The sequence below is a fragment of the Monocercomonoides exilis genome (assembly GCF_001643675.1).
Source record: "Monocercomonoides exilis strain PA203 chromosome Unknown scaffold60-472593, whole genome shotgun sequence".
Classification (NCBI taxonomy): Eukaryota; Preaxostyla; order Oxymonadida; family Polymastigidae; genus Monocercomonoides; species Monocercomonoides exilis.
In genome coordinates this window covers 357,211-371,257 of record NW_027150605.1, presented here as the reverse complement: position 1 = coordinate 371,257, position 14,047 = coordinate 357,211, and the positions used below count along the sequence as shown (strand labels likewise).

Here is a 14,047-nt window from a genome sequence, read left to right as displayed (position 1 = left end):
CATAATAATCAAACCATATGCTATTTATAAGATTAATAATAACAATTTTTAATGTTTGAAGAAAATTTAGACTGTATCAATGAATAAATCATGGAAAAAAGAAACCCAAAATATTAACGAAAAAAATAATTTTGAAGCATCACTGCTATTCACGACACAAAAATAGTCTTTAAATGAAACGTCATTGAAAATCATGATATTACGTACTGTTTCTTGGTATTTGATTATTGTTATTTCATTTTTCCTTTTAATATCTAAATTAATAAATGGAACAAAACATAAAAAAACTAGAAAATAAATTGGAATATAAAATTGTTTGTTTCATTTTTCCTGCATAATTATTAATAATTTGATGTGTCACTCATGTGCAACACATGAATAAATGTTAGTTAGATTTTTATTACAAAAAACTATAAAACAATGAAAAAATTTTAGTACCCCTATTTTCTGCATTAACTCAAAAGTTATGTTTTGCTCCAAAAATCAATATTGATAACTCTATCTGAAACATTAATAACAGCTCTGGTTAGTTGAACGGCTGCTCTGTCGCAAATTTGTTAACTTTTGAAATCCTATTTTATCTTCTCTTGAAATCTCCTATTGCATGTCATTAGCTTTTAAAGAACAAAACTCCTCATGCACCACAAAATATTACTTGTCCGCACCCACCTTCACCTCCATCTTCACAAACCCCAGCTAATCTAGTTCATCCGCCTCCACAACAAGCAGCACCATCGCTTCTCCCAGCTTCCCCTGGTTATCTATGATATCTCCACAAACTCTTTGTGTGCTGTCGGAGAACTGCCTTTCATCTCATCCCCTTATCATTCATTTGCCTCTTCGCGCTCCTTTAACACATCCAACAAAAGAATCACATCTTCAATTTTCAACACAGTTTTTTCCTATTCCTTCCCCACAACATCTCCAACTTCACATGCCGCAACTCCTCGTCCCATCACTTCGTTATCCAACTTCATCTCCCCATGCCTCGACTGTGGTGATCGCAATATTTGCGGCGATGGGTCAAATTGATCGAAGATCCACAGAAATTCGTTCACATCTGCTGCAGCAAAGATCCGCTTGCTCCCCGACTTCGTGATCACCTTCGATGTGGTAAGCTACAGAAGCTGCGCAACCAGCGGAACCGATAGCATTGCTGAAAGCACCACATCGTTTGCACATACAACACTCTCACACAGCACCGCCTGCCCCGCCACAACAAATCTCCACAGCGTTTTCTGCGCCCGCGATAGCAACAGCTACTGCTGAATGCACGTGACAGACACTGCAGCCGCACTTAATGGAACAATCTTTAATCTCTTCCAATTATTATAGATCTTAGTAACAGATGTGTCGAAGGAGGCTACCGAGGATGCTTCTGTCGTACAGATTTCAGAAACAATGGAAAATTTTTTTGACAAATGGAAAGGCTCATCCCTCAAATCAGTCGAATCGTCTTATATTTTCTGCATTTGCAAGGAAAACTCAAAGCCTAAGCTGATCAAAAAAACAGTTTATGATAAGTTGCATGAAGTTGAAGGAAAAGGGAAGTCTGACGGAAATGCAGTGAATTATTGGAAGAGATTGAATCGATCGGATCAATTCTTTTACTGTTTCGAAGATTCAAAGAATGTTATTCAAAGCTGAAAAACATCAACATCCTTTGAAAAACCAATGAAAAAATGATGAAATAGAAAAAAATAAATTTTCATTTTTGCTTTTTCAAAAGATTTTCAATCGAACGAAGTTTTTGTAATCAATGACCTGTTAGCTAAATGAAGAAAGAAGAAATGAATAAAAATTTCAAAGAACGAAGTACAAAAAAGCAAGATGTGAAAATACTTTGTGAAAAAATTAAACATTCATGTGTATTTTTAAATAATAATCGGTATTCTGATTTTTTGCCTATTCACAATTTAATTGTTTAAAAGCCAGGAGAGAATGAATGTTCTATGTTCTTATTCATTCGTTAGAGAACTAATTAATATACAACTCCTCTTTCTATTTGGGATAGAGCTCCGTTTTATGGGCTCAGCCGATCAATGTGACGTGAAATTTGTGGTGTTTGCTGATGTGATGAAAAAGTTAAAAAGAATTAAAAAGTTTGCGTCCAATAACAGGCTGTGCAAATTTGCACTGAGGAGTTATATCTTTCTTTTATAACGACAAAACACGAAGACCTTCAAAATGCAAGAAAAGGTTTTATTAACTGTAAGTTCCATGGGTGGGAAAAGCTTCGCTTTGTGGAGGGAAAAGAGGGGTTGTATATTAATTAGTTCTCTAACGAATTAAAAAGCATTAGCTTCTTAATTCTCGAGAACTAATGAAAATACAACTCCTCTTTCTATTTGGGATATCATTAATTGGGCATGTTTTGTGTCTCTTGTTCCATTAATATTGCGTAGGCTCTTGTTACTACTCTCTCTGTTCGTGTGCAAATATTTCTTGATTTCTTGACAGTTGAATGGGAACATGATCGCTCAGAATCCTCTTCCTGATCTATACAAATATTTTCCTTATTGTGCAGTTTATCTTCAACTTCTTTGACTTCTTCATTTTCCTTATTAATATCCTTCTCCTCTCCAACGGTCTGCGATGATTGCGACTCTTCGATGTCCATGTCAATACTCTGTTCTGTGAGAGAGGGGAGCTGTTGTGTTGGAATGGAACAATTTGCCTGTAAAGATAGTTGTGGGGAATTGAATGTTTGTGGTTGCGCCAGCGATAATCCAATTGAATTTGAAGGTTGCAGGCTTTGAAAATACTGAGAGGAGGGCTGAAAATTAAACGTCTGAGGTTGTTGTTGATGCAGTTGCGAAGGATGTGGTTGAGGTGAGAGGACAGTATCATGTTGAACAGGAAACACGTTTATTGCAGATTGGATTGGAGCTTGGATGTTTGCAAAAGAAGATCCTTGAGTTATTTGTGCACTCCAAGGTTGTATTTGAGACCCCGTTTGTGGGAATGGTTGGTGCTCTGTCAGAACCTGGGCCATCACTTGAGCAGTGTTTGTTTTGAAGTTAGAATTAGTTGGTGTGTGAGCTGTGGGAGACAATCTGGCAAAGTGTGCTACCATAACCTCCGGAACTCCAGCGGCAAGGAGAGCAGACAAAGCTGCATGCTTTATAGTGTAAGGCCAAAACGAGGGGTTGATTCCTGCCTGCTTCATTGCCTCCTTTGCGAGTTTACGAATTCCATCCTTTGACATTCTTGATCCGGTTCTCGTGTTTATTATGAACGTGTCTCTTCCTGGATGCAAAACTTTTATTTGGTTCCAAAGTTCCAATATAGCACGCACTGGACAAACATCTGACAGGATCTCCATCAGTTTGGGGACTGTGATGAACGATCTTGCAAGTCTTGTCTTCAATTGGACTGAAAGATGAATTGCATTCTCAGAGATTATCGAATCGTTCATTGAAATGCTCGCCAGTTCTGAAAACCTGCACGCAGTGAATAACATACACAGAGTAATAGATTTCAATGTCAGAGAGTATACGCTCAAAGTCTCGTTGGGCTACAGAGTTCGGAGATAATTAAAAAGGACCTGTGGATCCCATATCTCTTCTTACGGAGCTCTTTTTTTTTCCTTTCTCATGATTGAGCGAAAGATTGTCTTTATTATCGGCATTGTTTCTAAATCGAAAGAGAAAGCACTTCTAGTGAATAGCGACACTGCGGACCTTGTTTGCTTTAAGCACTGAGGAGGAAAACCCTCATTATCTAAGCATATGAAAGTGTCCAAGCACTTCCTCACCCAAATCACAGGATCTGACGGTAACTCCCCCATATTCCCCTTGATCCAAGCGTTTGTTTAATGTGCGAATCCAAATGTGTATGTTGTACATGTTGACGTGGCAACACTGTTTTTAATGTGTATTATCATGCTGTCCGGAACATTAAGTTTTCGTAGGCCCTGCTCAAACCACTGTTCACCCGCCTTCTTGACTAGGGAAAGCTTATTGCCAGGTTACCTCCCGGAGGAAGCGCTGCTCCTCTCGCCTTCAAACCCTGCCCTGGAAGTAATATCATTCGTGAACATCTCCATTTCATGAATTGTCTTTTCCACAGTTGTAGGGTCTGGCTCCAAATCTGATTCGTCCAATCCGGTATCAGAAGAATCATCTTCGCTCTCTCCTTCAACGCTTTCCTCATCGTCTGTAGGATCAATGGAATTGGCGGATGGGCAAGAACCACCTCGCCCTTCCACGGATAGCTCAGACAGTCCTGACATAATCTGCTGCCTGGCCCGCACCACCGTTGAAGCTTTCTGTTCTTTGCACTGGCAAACGCATCAAGAGTCGGTTTGATCCTGAAGTAGTTGAATGCCATCTGAAGAGCCTGATTTTTGATTTCGTAATCTCACGACTGCTCGAGTCTTGACAGGGCATCTGCCTCCACATTTCTTTTTCCTGCAATATGAACTGCTTTGACCTGGATTCCCTGACTCTCCACAAGTTTCCTGATCTCTTTCAATAGAGGTCGCAGATTCTTTCCTGCTCCCCATCTGTTTATGTTGTAAACTACCGATGTGTTGTCCGAGCGTATCAACACCTTCCTTTCCGACAGTTTTGCGATATCCTGAGAAAACCTTGCTAGCGCAATTTTGACTGCAAGTAATTCCCTGAAGTTTGACGTTTGGTTTTGAGCAACTCTGTTCAAAGGGACGTGAAAAATCTTCTTGAGTTGTCCTGATATCTTTACACTTCCTCCGCATGCCCATGGCGAGGCATCTGTTGTGATCGTCACCTGAGGGGAGCCAAAGGATTGAAGCGTTCTTTGTTTTCTCTTCCTGACTTCGCTTATCCAGAATGTCAATTCTGGAATGATTCCATAATGAAGTCGACATAGTCCGTTCCATCCATTGATGTTAACATTCTTCATTAGGCATTGATAAAGGTTCGTCATGTGTAATGATGCGTCTGTGTGGACAAATCTGGCAGCGCTTATTTGTCCCACAATTGAAGCAAATTTTTTGACTGAGATTGGACGCCTCTTCATTGTGTTTATCAGTACCATGTGACACTTCTGAACAATGGAGGCAATTCTCTCTTCGTTCAGAGCCACTGTCGACTGAATCGAATCCCATTTCCATCCCAGAAAGTTGAATCTTTGTTTTGCCTGAAGTTCGCTTTTCTCCTTGTTGACCATCAGACCAAGTTTGAAGAACCAATCCATAACCTCCTTTGTTATTTGCTCCAGCTTCTGTTTGTCCTTGTGAAGAAAGAGGACATCGTCCAGATAAGAGATGCAACGAACTTTCCATTTCATTCTCACCAGCTTTATAATTGAACGCATGATCTTCGTAAAGATTCTTGGGGCATCCTTCATTCCAAATGGAAGGCATTGAAACGCTATTGTTTCTTGATGAAATTTGAAAGCCAAAAACGGGATGAAATCTTCGCGAACAGGGATTAAGAAATATGCTTTAGAGAGATCCAATGAGGTTGCAAAATCTCCCTTTTCCATCAACTTTTCCACAGTTCTGTGATCCTCCAGCTTGAACTTGATTTAATTCAGGGTTTTGTTCAGAGGTCTGCAGTCCAATATTTGTCACCATTTCCCGTTCTTCTTCTTTACGAAAAACAGTTTGCTCAGGTATTTTGCATCTTTGAACTTGATCCTCTTCAATATTCCACAATCCAGTGCTTCCGTTATCCACTTCTCGCACTCCCTCTCCTGCTCCTGGGATCCAATAAAACCATTTCCTGCTTTGACTTCCTTTTTCAGCTTGTCTCGTGCCTCTCCACTTCTCCAAACAGGACAAGCTCCCTTCTCTATAATTCTCCTGGTCCCTATTTCGGACCAGTTCTTGAGAAAGAGTCTTGTTCTTCCTCCAACTTTCTTCGAGGATCCCATTGGTTGGAGCTACAAGTTCTGCTGGTTCTCTGGGAGCTTCTGCTGCTGACTGAACTGAATTTTCTTCTTGTAAATGGGATCCTTCTTGTCCGAAAAAACTGGTTTTTAAGTGAGAATGTATTTGTGTACGGTCTGATCCATCCCTGCGATCGAGGAAGCAATTTTTGTTTCGGCTCAGCGATCTTCAACGTTTCAAGTTGCCTCTTGGAAAGCAATTGGTCTCCATCTTCTTCTTTTAATGTCCTTGCGGCTCTGAACCCATAAACTGCTTGGATCCTTTGTGTTCTCGCTTCCTGGAGTGTTTTAACCATCATTAAGAAAGAATCAGCCAAAACTGCACTTGGGTCCAATCCCTTATCTACCACATCTTTTCCAATTATAAGCGCTTTTATTGCCAATATCAATTTTTCTTCGATTTTGAATCCATTTTGTTCTAGAGCGTCGTAGCACCAATTTGATGTTCTTTGAATTGGGTGGATAGCCTCTGGAATGAACGGATGTGCTGATAAATTCGAGTAAATTGTGGAATTTGAGCCTGCTTGTTCAGGAAAATGCATTTCGAATATTGAATCCTTTGTTTTATCTCCGAAAAGCGAGAAACAAATGTATTTGAAGTTCGATTGATAATTGTCTTTCTCCATCAGGTTTTCTTGCGAAGTGTCTATCGTTTGAAGAATATTCTGCTGCTGCGTCGTTTGCGGAGAATGGATTGGGTTTTGCTCAAGTGTTGTTGGACTTGGAAATATTTGGAGCTGAGAAGAGCTTGAAGATTGTTGGAAAGGTGGATGGAGCAAGTTTGTAACGTTGTGATCTTCTCGGCTTGATGTGTTTTCAAGGCTCATTGCAATATTTTGTGTTGGAATAGTCGCGGCTGATGAGGAAAATATGCTGGAGGTGGATTGCGTAAATCCCACGCTGCTCGGAGGTCCGCTGATATCCTGAGATAAGGAATTCAGACTCGACTCGAGTCCAGGCTGAAGTACGCTCATTGTTTATAATTATTGATCGGCTGAGCCCATAAAACGGAGCTCTATCCCCAAATAGAAAGAGGAGTTGTATTTTCATTAGTTCTCGAGAATTAAGAAGCTAATGCTTTTTAATTAAAAATAAATCGAAAGAGTAATATACATTGTATTCATCATTCTTTTCAGCAAACAAATTTTGCGAATATGAAAACATGAAAAAGTTGATTGCAAAAAAGAAACAAACTTGTAGAAGTGTTTCCAACGTATGCATGCTTAAAAAACATCTCTTTTCTACAATAATGTTTTTTATTTATTAAATGGCTCTTTCTTAGCAAGCTTCGCTAAAAGGCGAAGTTATTTGTGCAAGACAATGCCCAGAATAGACGGTTTGCAGATCTCCATTTGAAAAAAAAGCGTTGAAAAATAATTCTGCATTTTCCTCAACAACTTTTGATGAGCTTCTTTTCATGATTCGTTGAAATAACATTTTGCGACATTCTTCTATTTTTTTGTCAAAATTTCCAACGGTCTCATGGCAGTATAAAAAAAATTTTGATGACAATCGAGAAAGAAAATACGTCAATATCATGCTTTCAATCATCTGATTTGACTCTCTCTCTTTAATATACGAATATTTCACAATTTTTGTTTTCTTTTTTGTCGAAAAAAGAATTTCCACATCATTTTTATCATTATCAAAATTGCATCTGTCAGAAAAGTCATCATGATCATCTTCATTCATGTATGCATGCCATTCTGTGTCTTCATCCATGTCCATTGAGTTCTGTTTTCGTTCTTTTTTTGTTCGAGTTTCAGTTGAAATTGCATCATCAATCATTGTGAAATAATCCGAAGAAGAAGAGTGATATGGAGACGAAGATGAATACGATGAATAAAAAGAAAAGTAAAAAAATATTAATTGTGGAACTTCCGAAAGTTGATGATTGCTGTGGGGAAATAATTCAAACAAATCGTTCACTGCTTCGTCTTCACCCTCTTGCAAACCGAACTCGTCTTCCGATTCATTCTCTAATTCTGTCTCTAACATTTGGGCTTCATGAATCCATTCAGAAGAATCCTTAATTTCTGTGGAATTATAAAAATCATTTATTAAATGTTCGAATTCATCAGAAAATAATCGTTCGTTTTTGTTTAAATCTTTTGTTATTCGTTTTGAGAATAAATTCAAGACATTCGTGAACCCCATTTTTTTTGAATATTTGTCTTCGCAGAAATTTTGAATGACATGAATTTGCGCTTCACTGCACAAAATTGATTTATCCTTTGGAAATTCGAAAGGTTCAGATACAGCAAAAAATGTTGAATAATGAGACCGCTACAATGAATCAGCAGAAATGTCCAAAGAATGAGTTTCAAATTGACGTTCGTGAACGATCTTATTATCTTTTGGTGCTTTATTTGTTGATTGAATAGCTGAAGAAAATCTATCGAAAAATCTTGAATAGTTGATGAATTCATTCGAAAACTGTTATGTTCTGCATAATTCCATTCCAATTGGAGTCACAGAAAACGATGAAGAAATGAATTCACCTCGAGAGCCTATTAAAATAATTATGTATATGGATAAGAAAATTAGAAATTGCATTATTCCATTTCTTTTCAGGAAATAATGGATGCCTTGTCATTCCAATGTAAATTCCTATAATTCATTGTTTAAACGGGAAAACGTGACAAAGTTTTGTTTTATTGCTTTCCAAATGAATATGAAACAAAACCAAAGAAATAAGAAAAAGTTCAGCTTTTATGATGTCAATTTAGTCTTCTTTTGAAATCCGTTTTTCTTTCTCAATAATTTGGTGCTTTTCTCGAATGAAGGAACATAAATTGAACAAACTGCACTACATTATAACAATGAACGAAGGAGCTGTTTTTTTCAATAAAAGTCTGACGGATTTACTATGGGCTAATTGAGCAAATTGCAAAATTTTCTTTTTGATTTTTAGAAGAAAAGGCACTTTGCTGAAACAGAAACAAATGACAAGATTAGTTAAATGGCTGCAACAATGGATGTGTACAGGTTTAATAACAAAATGATGTTCGACAAATGTGCTTTCTTCAGAATGAGCGTTTGATAATTTTTCTATTGCCTTTTTTGTGCAGAAAACACGTCTGCACAAAAACTTCTTTTTGTCACATCAAACGACTGGAATTCTGAGATGAAATTTTTGAATAAAAGAGTATTTATCAGTTGAATAACAACAAGGATAAAGGCCCCAGAAAAATGGAGATGACTGTGATGTTAGAGAAGCAACAGAAACAACAGTGGAAGAAACATTTCCAGCTGATCCACTGTCCAGTAAAACGCAAACGCTTTTATTCGTTATTGATTTGATTCTTTCAAGCTTTGTTGGTGTTTTGCTTTTCAAAACCATCTGTAAAACATTTTTTCTTGAAAGAAATGGGAAAATCGAAGTTTGTGATAAAGATGAATTTTCTTGACTGATTCGCATTAATGAAGATAAAAATGTATTCATTTCATCTGACGATGCTGATGAAAATGAAACGTTGCATTTGCTAATCATTTTGACAGATTGATCTTCAAGTTAACTTGTAATTGTTGCTTTTTCACAACTTGATTATTCCATTTCGCTGTGAATTACAAGTTGTTGTCGCTGCTTTAATAATGTTGATATTAGCTGATGTTTAAATAACTGACAATAATATTTGATGATATTTGGATATGATTTTCTTCCTGATACACCACAAAGGAAAACCGTCTTTTGAATTTGGGCACATGTAATACCTGTAACAATCATTCTTTGCATCTCCATGTTCGTCAACTTTAAAGTGAGAAATCCATAAATTATTATTCACAATTTCAAAGGATATTTTTGATAAATATTCGTCATTTTTTTTGAATTCTTAAACACTCAGAATAAATGAAATCAAAAAATGATTAAAAATTGGTCAAACACAAAACAAAACCTGGACCGGATTTTGAGTTTCCACATTTAACGAGTTTTACTAATTGACAATGAGCTTTTTTCGACTCTTCCATCTTTTTTTCGAAAGCATTTGCCTTCAGAAAAAATTTAACTTTCAAAGTGATTCGAAAAAGAATATCAAACGATGAAAATATTTGAAAAGATATTTTTCAATCCTTCTTCAAGTGAAATGAATTCTTCACCTATAGTGCTTTCTTCCAAGGCGCCACCGGTCACTAACATCATTGACATTTTTTTGATCGAAATTATCCATCTCCGGCAGTGCCGTCAGTTCCCCATAGTTGTAAGTCAAAAATCTATGTTTATAAACTTTTTTCAAAATTAGTTTATTAAAATGAAATAAATAGAAACGGAAAAATGTTATTATTTTAATATGCATTTATTCAATACAAAAAATCACATTATGAAATGGTGTGATTTTTTTCTTTTGAGTCAGTCAAATATCACAAATTAACAAATAAAAGTCAGTTAGTCACCCAGGGTTAAGTTAAATGAAGAAAGTTTGATGACAAAAGAAAATGGAAGTTTAAAAAAATTTAAAAAAAAATAAATGAATAAAAATGAATAAATAAAAATGAATAAAAATAAACAAATAAAAATATAGATTAGTGTGACACGACAAGCGAATTTATGTTGCTGTCTGTCACTAAAAAATAAAGAGTTTAATTATAATTATTATAATTATTAAACTCTTTATTTTTATATTTAAATCAAATGCACATGAATTATATGGAATAATAATTTAAATGCACATATATTTTTCTTTTGAATAAAAGTCAACTTTAGATTGAGAAATCCATAATTACAAAAAATGAAAATAAAAAACTGTTTTTTCTTTGTAATGCACTGTTTGTTAGACAAAAACAAAGAAACACGGTATTAAGATCGATTATAAATTAACTATGCAAGCTTTGATTTTTGCAGATGTTTGCTATTAGAACATATTCGAAAACTATATTAAAGATTTTCAATGGTATTGTTTTTTTACAACAGTTTTCATTTTGCTATTCAAGAAGTATTTCCATTTAGAATTTCAATGGGTTGATGTTATTATTGAATTTGAATTCTTAGAAATCGATTATTATTCTTCAAATTTTTTGAAGAATTGTTAACTGTGCTTGAAGATAGTACAAGCGATGAACAGAAAGTCAAAAAGACGGAAATGAATGAAATGATTAATGAAATGAATAAAGAAGTATTTAAATCATTTTTCACAGAAGAACTGTAGAAAAAATTGATGATATGATTAAAGAAGAGAAAATTACGTACGGAAATGCAATTGAATTTTTAAAGTTCCTGGATAATAGCAAGGAATTGAAATGTTTTATATGATGTTCTTTTGAAGAATCATTATTGGGAAAAAGAATGAAAGAGATGATGATTGATGAAGACAAAAAGAAAAAAGATGAAAAACTTTTGACTGTTCTTTGTGAATGTTTTCCTCAACTGAATGATGGAACCTTTTCAGATGAAATACTGACAGTCTTTATACCATGTCTTCTGAAAGTTGCCTTGAAGAAAGAAGAAAACGAGGAAATTCAAAAAGAAGTGGAAATTGCATTGTCAGCTTTGACCAACAGTGAGTGTTTCGTATGAGAATTTCAATTCACTTTTAGATATTCTTGCATATTTTTTCGATTTTTTGAAAAAGGAAATTGAGCAAAAACTGTATTAAAATGAAATTAAAGATTTTTACCAATATCATCAGGATCGTCACAACCTCACGCGACTTGCCAATCATTCTGCTAGGCTGTTTTTAATCAACAGATTTGGAGATGATAACAGCTTAGAAGAAGTGGTTGTGAATGAATTGCATCTCATATCATACGTCTATATATTTTTTATTGTGAAGGAATAATCAATCATTCATAAAAAAAATGTTGAAATAATTATATGTTTTTGAAGGCTGCATTTTAATTGAAAGATAAACAAAATTATTTAATTTGTATTCTTTCAACTACATCTTTTTCAGCGTTTTCATTTTCATTGCTTTCTTGCTCCTTGAAATACTCACACTCATATCAATGCATTCAGGCTAAATAATCATTATGTTGTTTTTCTCCTCAATTTTGTGTGCCAGTTCTGTCCGCCCAAACAAAACCACTCCGCCGCTTTCCGTTCGCAATCCCGCAATCCATTATGAAGCTGATGTCAACCGGAGCCATCGAAGAAGATGTGGAAAGTTCATTCATCACATCGTCTGAGTAAAACCTGTTTGTAATGAAAGGTTTACGTGTGAAGGAAACCACTCCTTGTTGAACTGTCTCGTCACAAAGTCGTTAATATACGAACTGAATGACTGTTAATCTCCAGAGCGTTCACTGCTTTCTTTTTCATCTTCTTCCTCCTCATCACATAATCACCTTCATCGCCTTCATCATCTTCTTCATCGTTATCATCATCATCACTTCCTCTTCCACAAGCACTGTTAGCTAACCTCAGCTTTTTTAATGTGGACTTTTTCGCTTGTTTCACCAATGATCTTATATGAGTGCTTCGATGACGTTCTCTAGCGAATTCACTTTTTTCATTCAAACATACACTAAATTCAGGTGAGATTTCGCTGTTGCTTTTTTCTGTTTCATGAAAAAATCATTATTTAAATCTTCTTTCTTGGAACATTTCTTATTTTCTTCATCAAAGCCATCTTCACTTTCGTCTTTTTCTAATCTTCCGATTCCTCTTATTTCCATCTCCTCCCCCTTCTCCCCCTTCTCTCTCATTCCCTTCTTCTTCCTCCTCCTCTTTCCTTCTTCTGAATTTCCTCTTCTCAGCAGTTTCATCCTTCTTCGATAGATGCAAGTGACTTATGTTGCACAAGGAGAGATGACAGTTTTGAAAAAAAAAGGAGTTAAAAAGAAAGTTTTAATTTGCTTGTCGGTTCAACAAAATGGTGAGGAAAAATAGTCCATGTTTCATCTTCAGCATCAGCTTGAGCAATGGTGCTGGTAAGTGGTCCGCATAAGAGAAAGGCAAAGAAGAGGGCAAAGAAGAGGAAGATGATGAGTATGATGATGAAGAGAAAGAGGAAGGTGAAAAAGAAGGTGAAAAAGAAGAAGGGGAAGAAGAAGATGAATAGATGAGTTAAGAGATAGTTGAAGTCATCATTATCTGTTCATATTTCTCCTTTGAAAACAGAAATGCAGATGACGTAGGCACATCGTTAACTGCATGATAAAAAATGCATCTTATTTTTCATATTGCGTTTCATTTGTGTCTTTTTTCTTTTCTTCCTCTTCAATTTTCTGAAATAGACAAATCTTCAAATCCTCCTCCTCCAATTGCTGTCATTCTCGCTCCCACTTTATCAGTCATATCCATTTCAGCTTCTCCATTCAGGTTTCTTTCATTTTTCACTTTTTCTTTTTCATCATCTTCTTCTTCTTTCTTCCTTTCTTCCTTTCTTCCTTTCTTCCTTTCTTCCTTTCTTCCTTTCTTCCTTTCTTCCTTTCTTCCTTTCTTCCTTTCTTCCTTTCTTCCTTTCTTCCTTTCTTCCTTTCTTCCTTTCTTCCTTTCTTCCTTTCTTCCTTTCTTCCTTTCTTCCTTTCTTCCTTTCTTCCTTTCTTCCTTTCTTCCTTTCTTCCTTTCTTCCTTTCTTCCTTTCTTCCTTTCTTCCTTTCTTCCTTTCTTCCTTTCTTCCTTTCTTCCTTTCTTCCTTTCTTCCTTTCTTCCTTTCTTCCTTTCTTCCTTTCTTCCTTTCTTCCTTTCTTCCTTTCTTCCTTTCTTCCTTTCTTCCTTTCTTGTTCATCTTTTGTGTTGTTTTCAACTTCGACATTATATAATTCTCAGTATTCTCACATTCATTATTATTCAGATTAACTTTCCAGTGATTTCAAAATACAAGATTTTTCAAAATGAAATATTTTGAAAAATGAAAGGCAACTCATTTGAATTGGTTTGCTGTTTCATGAACTTTGATGAGAAAAAGTTCTTCATGTTGAAATGAAGCTTGTTCTCTTTTGATTAAATTGGAAAAATTGAGTTGTTCTTTTATGAAAGGAGAAGCAACATCAAATTCAAGATGAAAAAACGAAAGGAGAGAATATTGACCTGAATTTGAATGAGTGAGAAGATAAGATGAACGTAAATAAAAAAAGTGGAAGTTCAAAAGAGAAAGAGAATTGGTTGTCGTTGTTTGTTTGTTGTAAATGGCTTTATCAAAGAAAAAATTTGTTCGTTGAAATAACGCTCAAAAAGAAAGATGCTGATCAAAAGAAATGTGATTATCATAAGGAAAACATTGGATATTAATATTGA

The 14,047-nt window shown here is 35.6% G+C and overlaps 6 protein-coding genes across 6 annotated transcripts; 1 reads left to right on the top strand and 5 right to left on the bottom strand.

The window, feature by feature from the left end:
• Positions 1-2,359: 2,359 nt before the first annotated feature.
• Positions 2,360-3,463, bottom strand: MONOS_12955 (uncharacterized protein; the record flags this gene model as incomplete). Its single annotated transcript, XM_067865620.1, has 1 exon — positions 2,360-3,463. The coding sequence occupies one exon, from the start codon at positions 3,461-3,463 to the stop codon at positions 2,360-2,362; it is 1,104 nt and encodes a 367-aa protein (XP_067719685.1).
• A 507-nt stretch (positions 3,464-3,970) lies between these two features.
• MONOS_12956 (uncharacterized protein) lies at positions 3,971-4,234 on the bottom strand (the record flags this gene model as incomplete). The annotated part of the gene is made up of 1 exon (XM_067865621.1): positions 3,971-4,234. One exon carries the CDS (start codon positions 4,232-4,234, stop codon positions 3,971-3,973), a length of 264 nt encoding a protein of 87 aa, XP_067719684.1.
• Positions 4,235-4,362: 128 nt separating this feature from the next.
• Positions 4,363-5,298, bottom strand: MONOS_12957 (uncharacterized protein; the record flags this gene model as incomplete). The annotated part of the gene is made up of 1 exon (XM_067865622.1): positions 4,363-5,298. One exon carries the CDS (start codon positions 5,296-5,298, stop codon positions 4,363-4,365), a length of 936 nt encoding a protein of 311 aa, XP_067719683.1.
• A 130-nt stretch (positions 5,299-5,428) lies between these two features.
• MONOS_12958 (uncharacterized protein) lies at positions 5,429-6,848 on the bottom strand (the record flags this gene model as incomplete). The annotated part of the gene is made up of 2 exons (XM_067865623.1): positions 5,429-5,957; positions 6,049-6,848. 2 exons carry the CDS (start codon positions 6,846-6,848, stop codon positions 5,429-5,431), a joined length of 1,329 nt encoding a protein of 442 aa, XP_067719682.1.
• Positions 6,849-11,155: 4,307 nt separating this feature from the next.
• On the top strand, positions 11,156-11,465 carry MONOS_18291 (uncharacterized protein; the record flags this gene model as incomplete). The annotated part of the gene is made up of 2 exons (XM_067871297.1): positions 11,156-11,380; positions 11,442-11,465. The coding sequence occupies 2 exons, from the start codon at positions 11,156-11,158 to the stop codon at positions 11,463-11,465; spliced, it is 249 nt and encodes an 82-aa protein (XP_067719681.1).
• A 1,695-nt stretch (positions 11,466-13,160) lies between these two features.
• Positions 13,161-13,565, bottom strand: MONOS_18290 (uncharacterized protein; the record flags this gene model as incomplete). Its single annotated transcript, XM_067871296.1, has 1 exon — positions 13,161-13,565. The coding sequence occupies one exon, from the start codon at positions 13,563-13,565 to the stop codon at positions 13,161-13,163; it is 405 nt and encodes a 134-aa protein (XP_067719680.1).
• Positions 13,566-14,047: the final 482 nt, after the last annotated feature.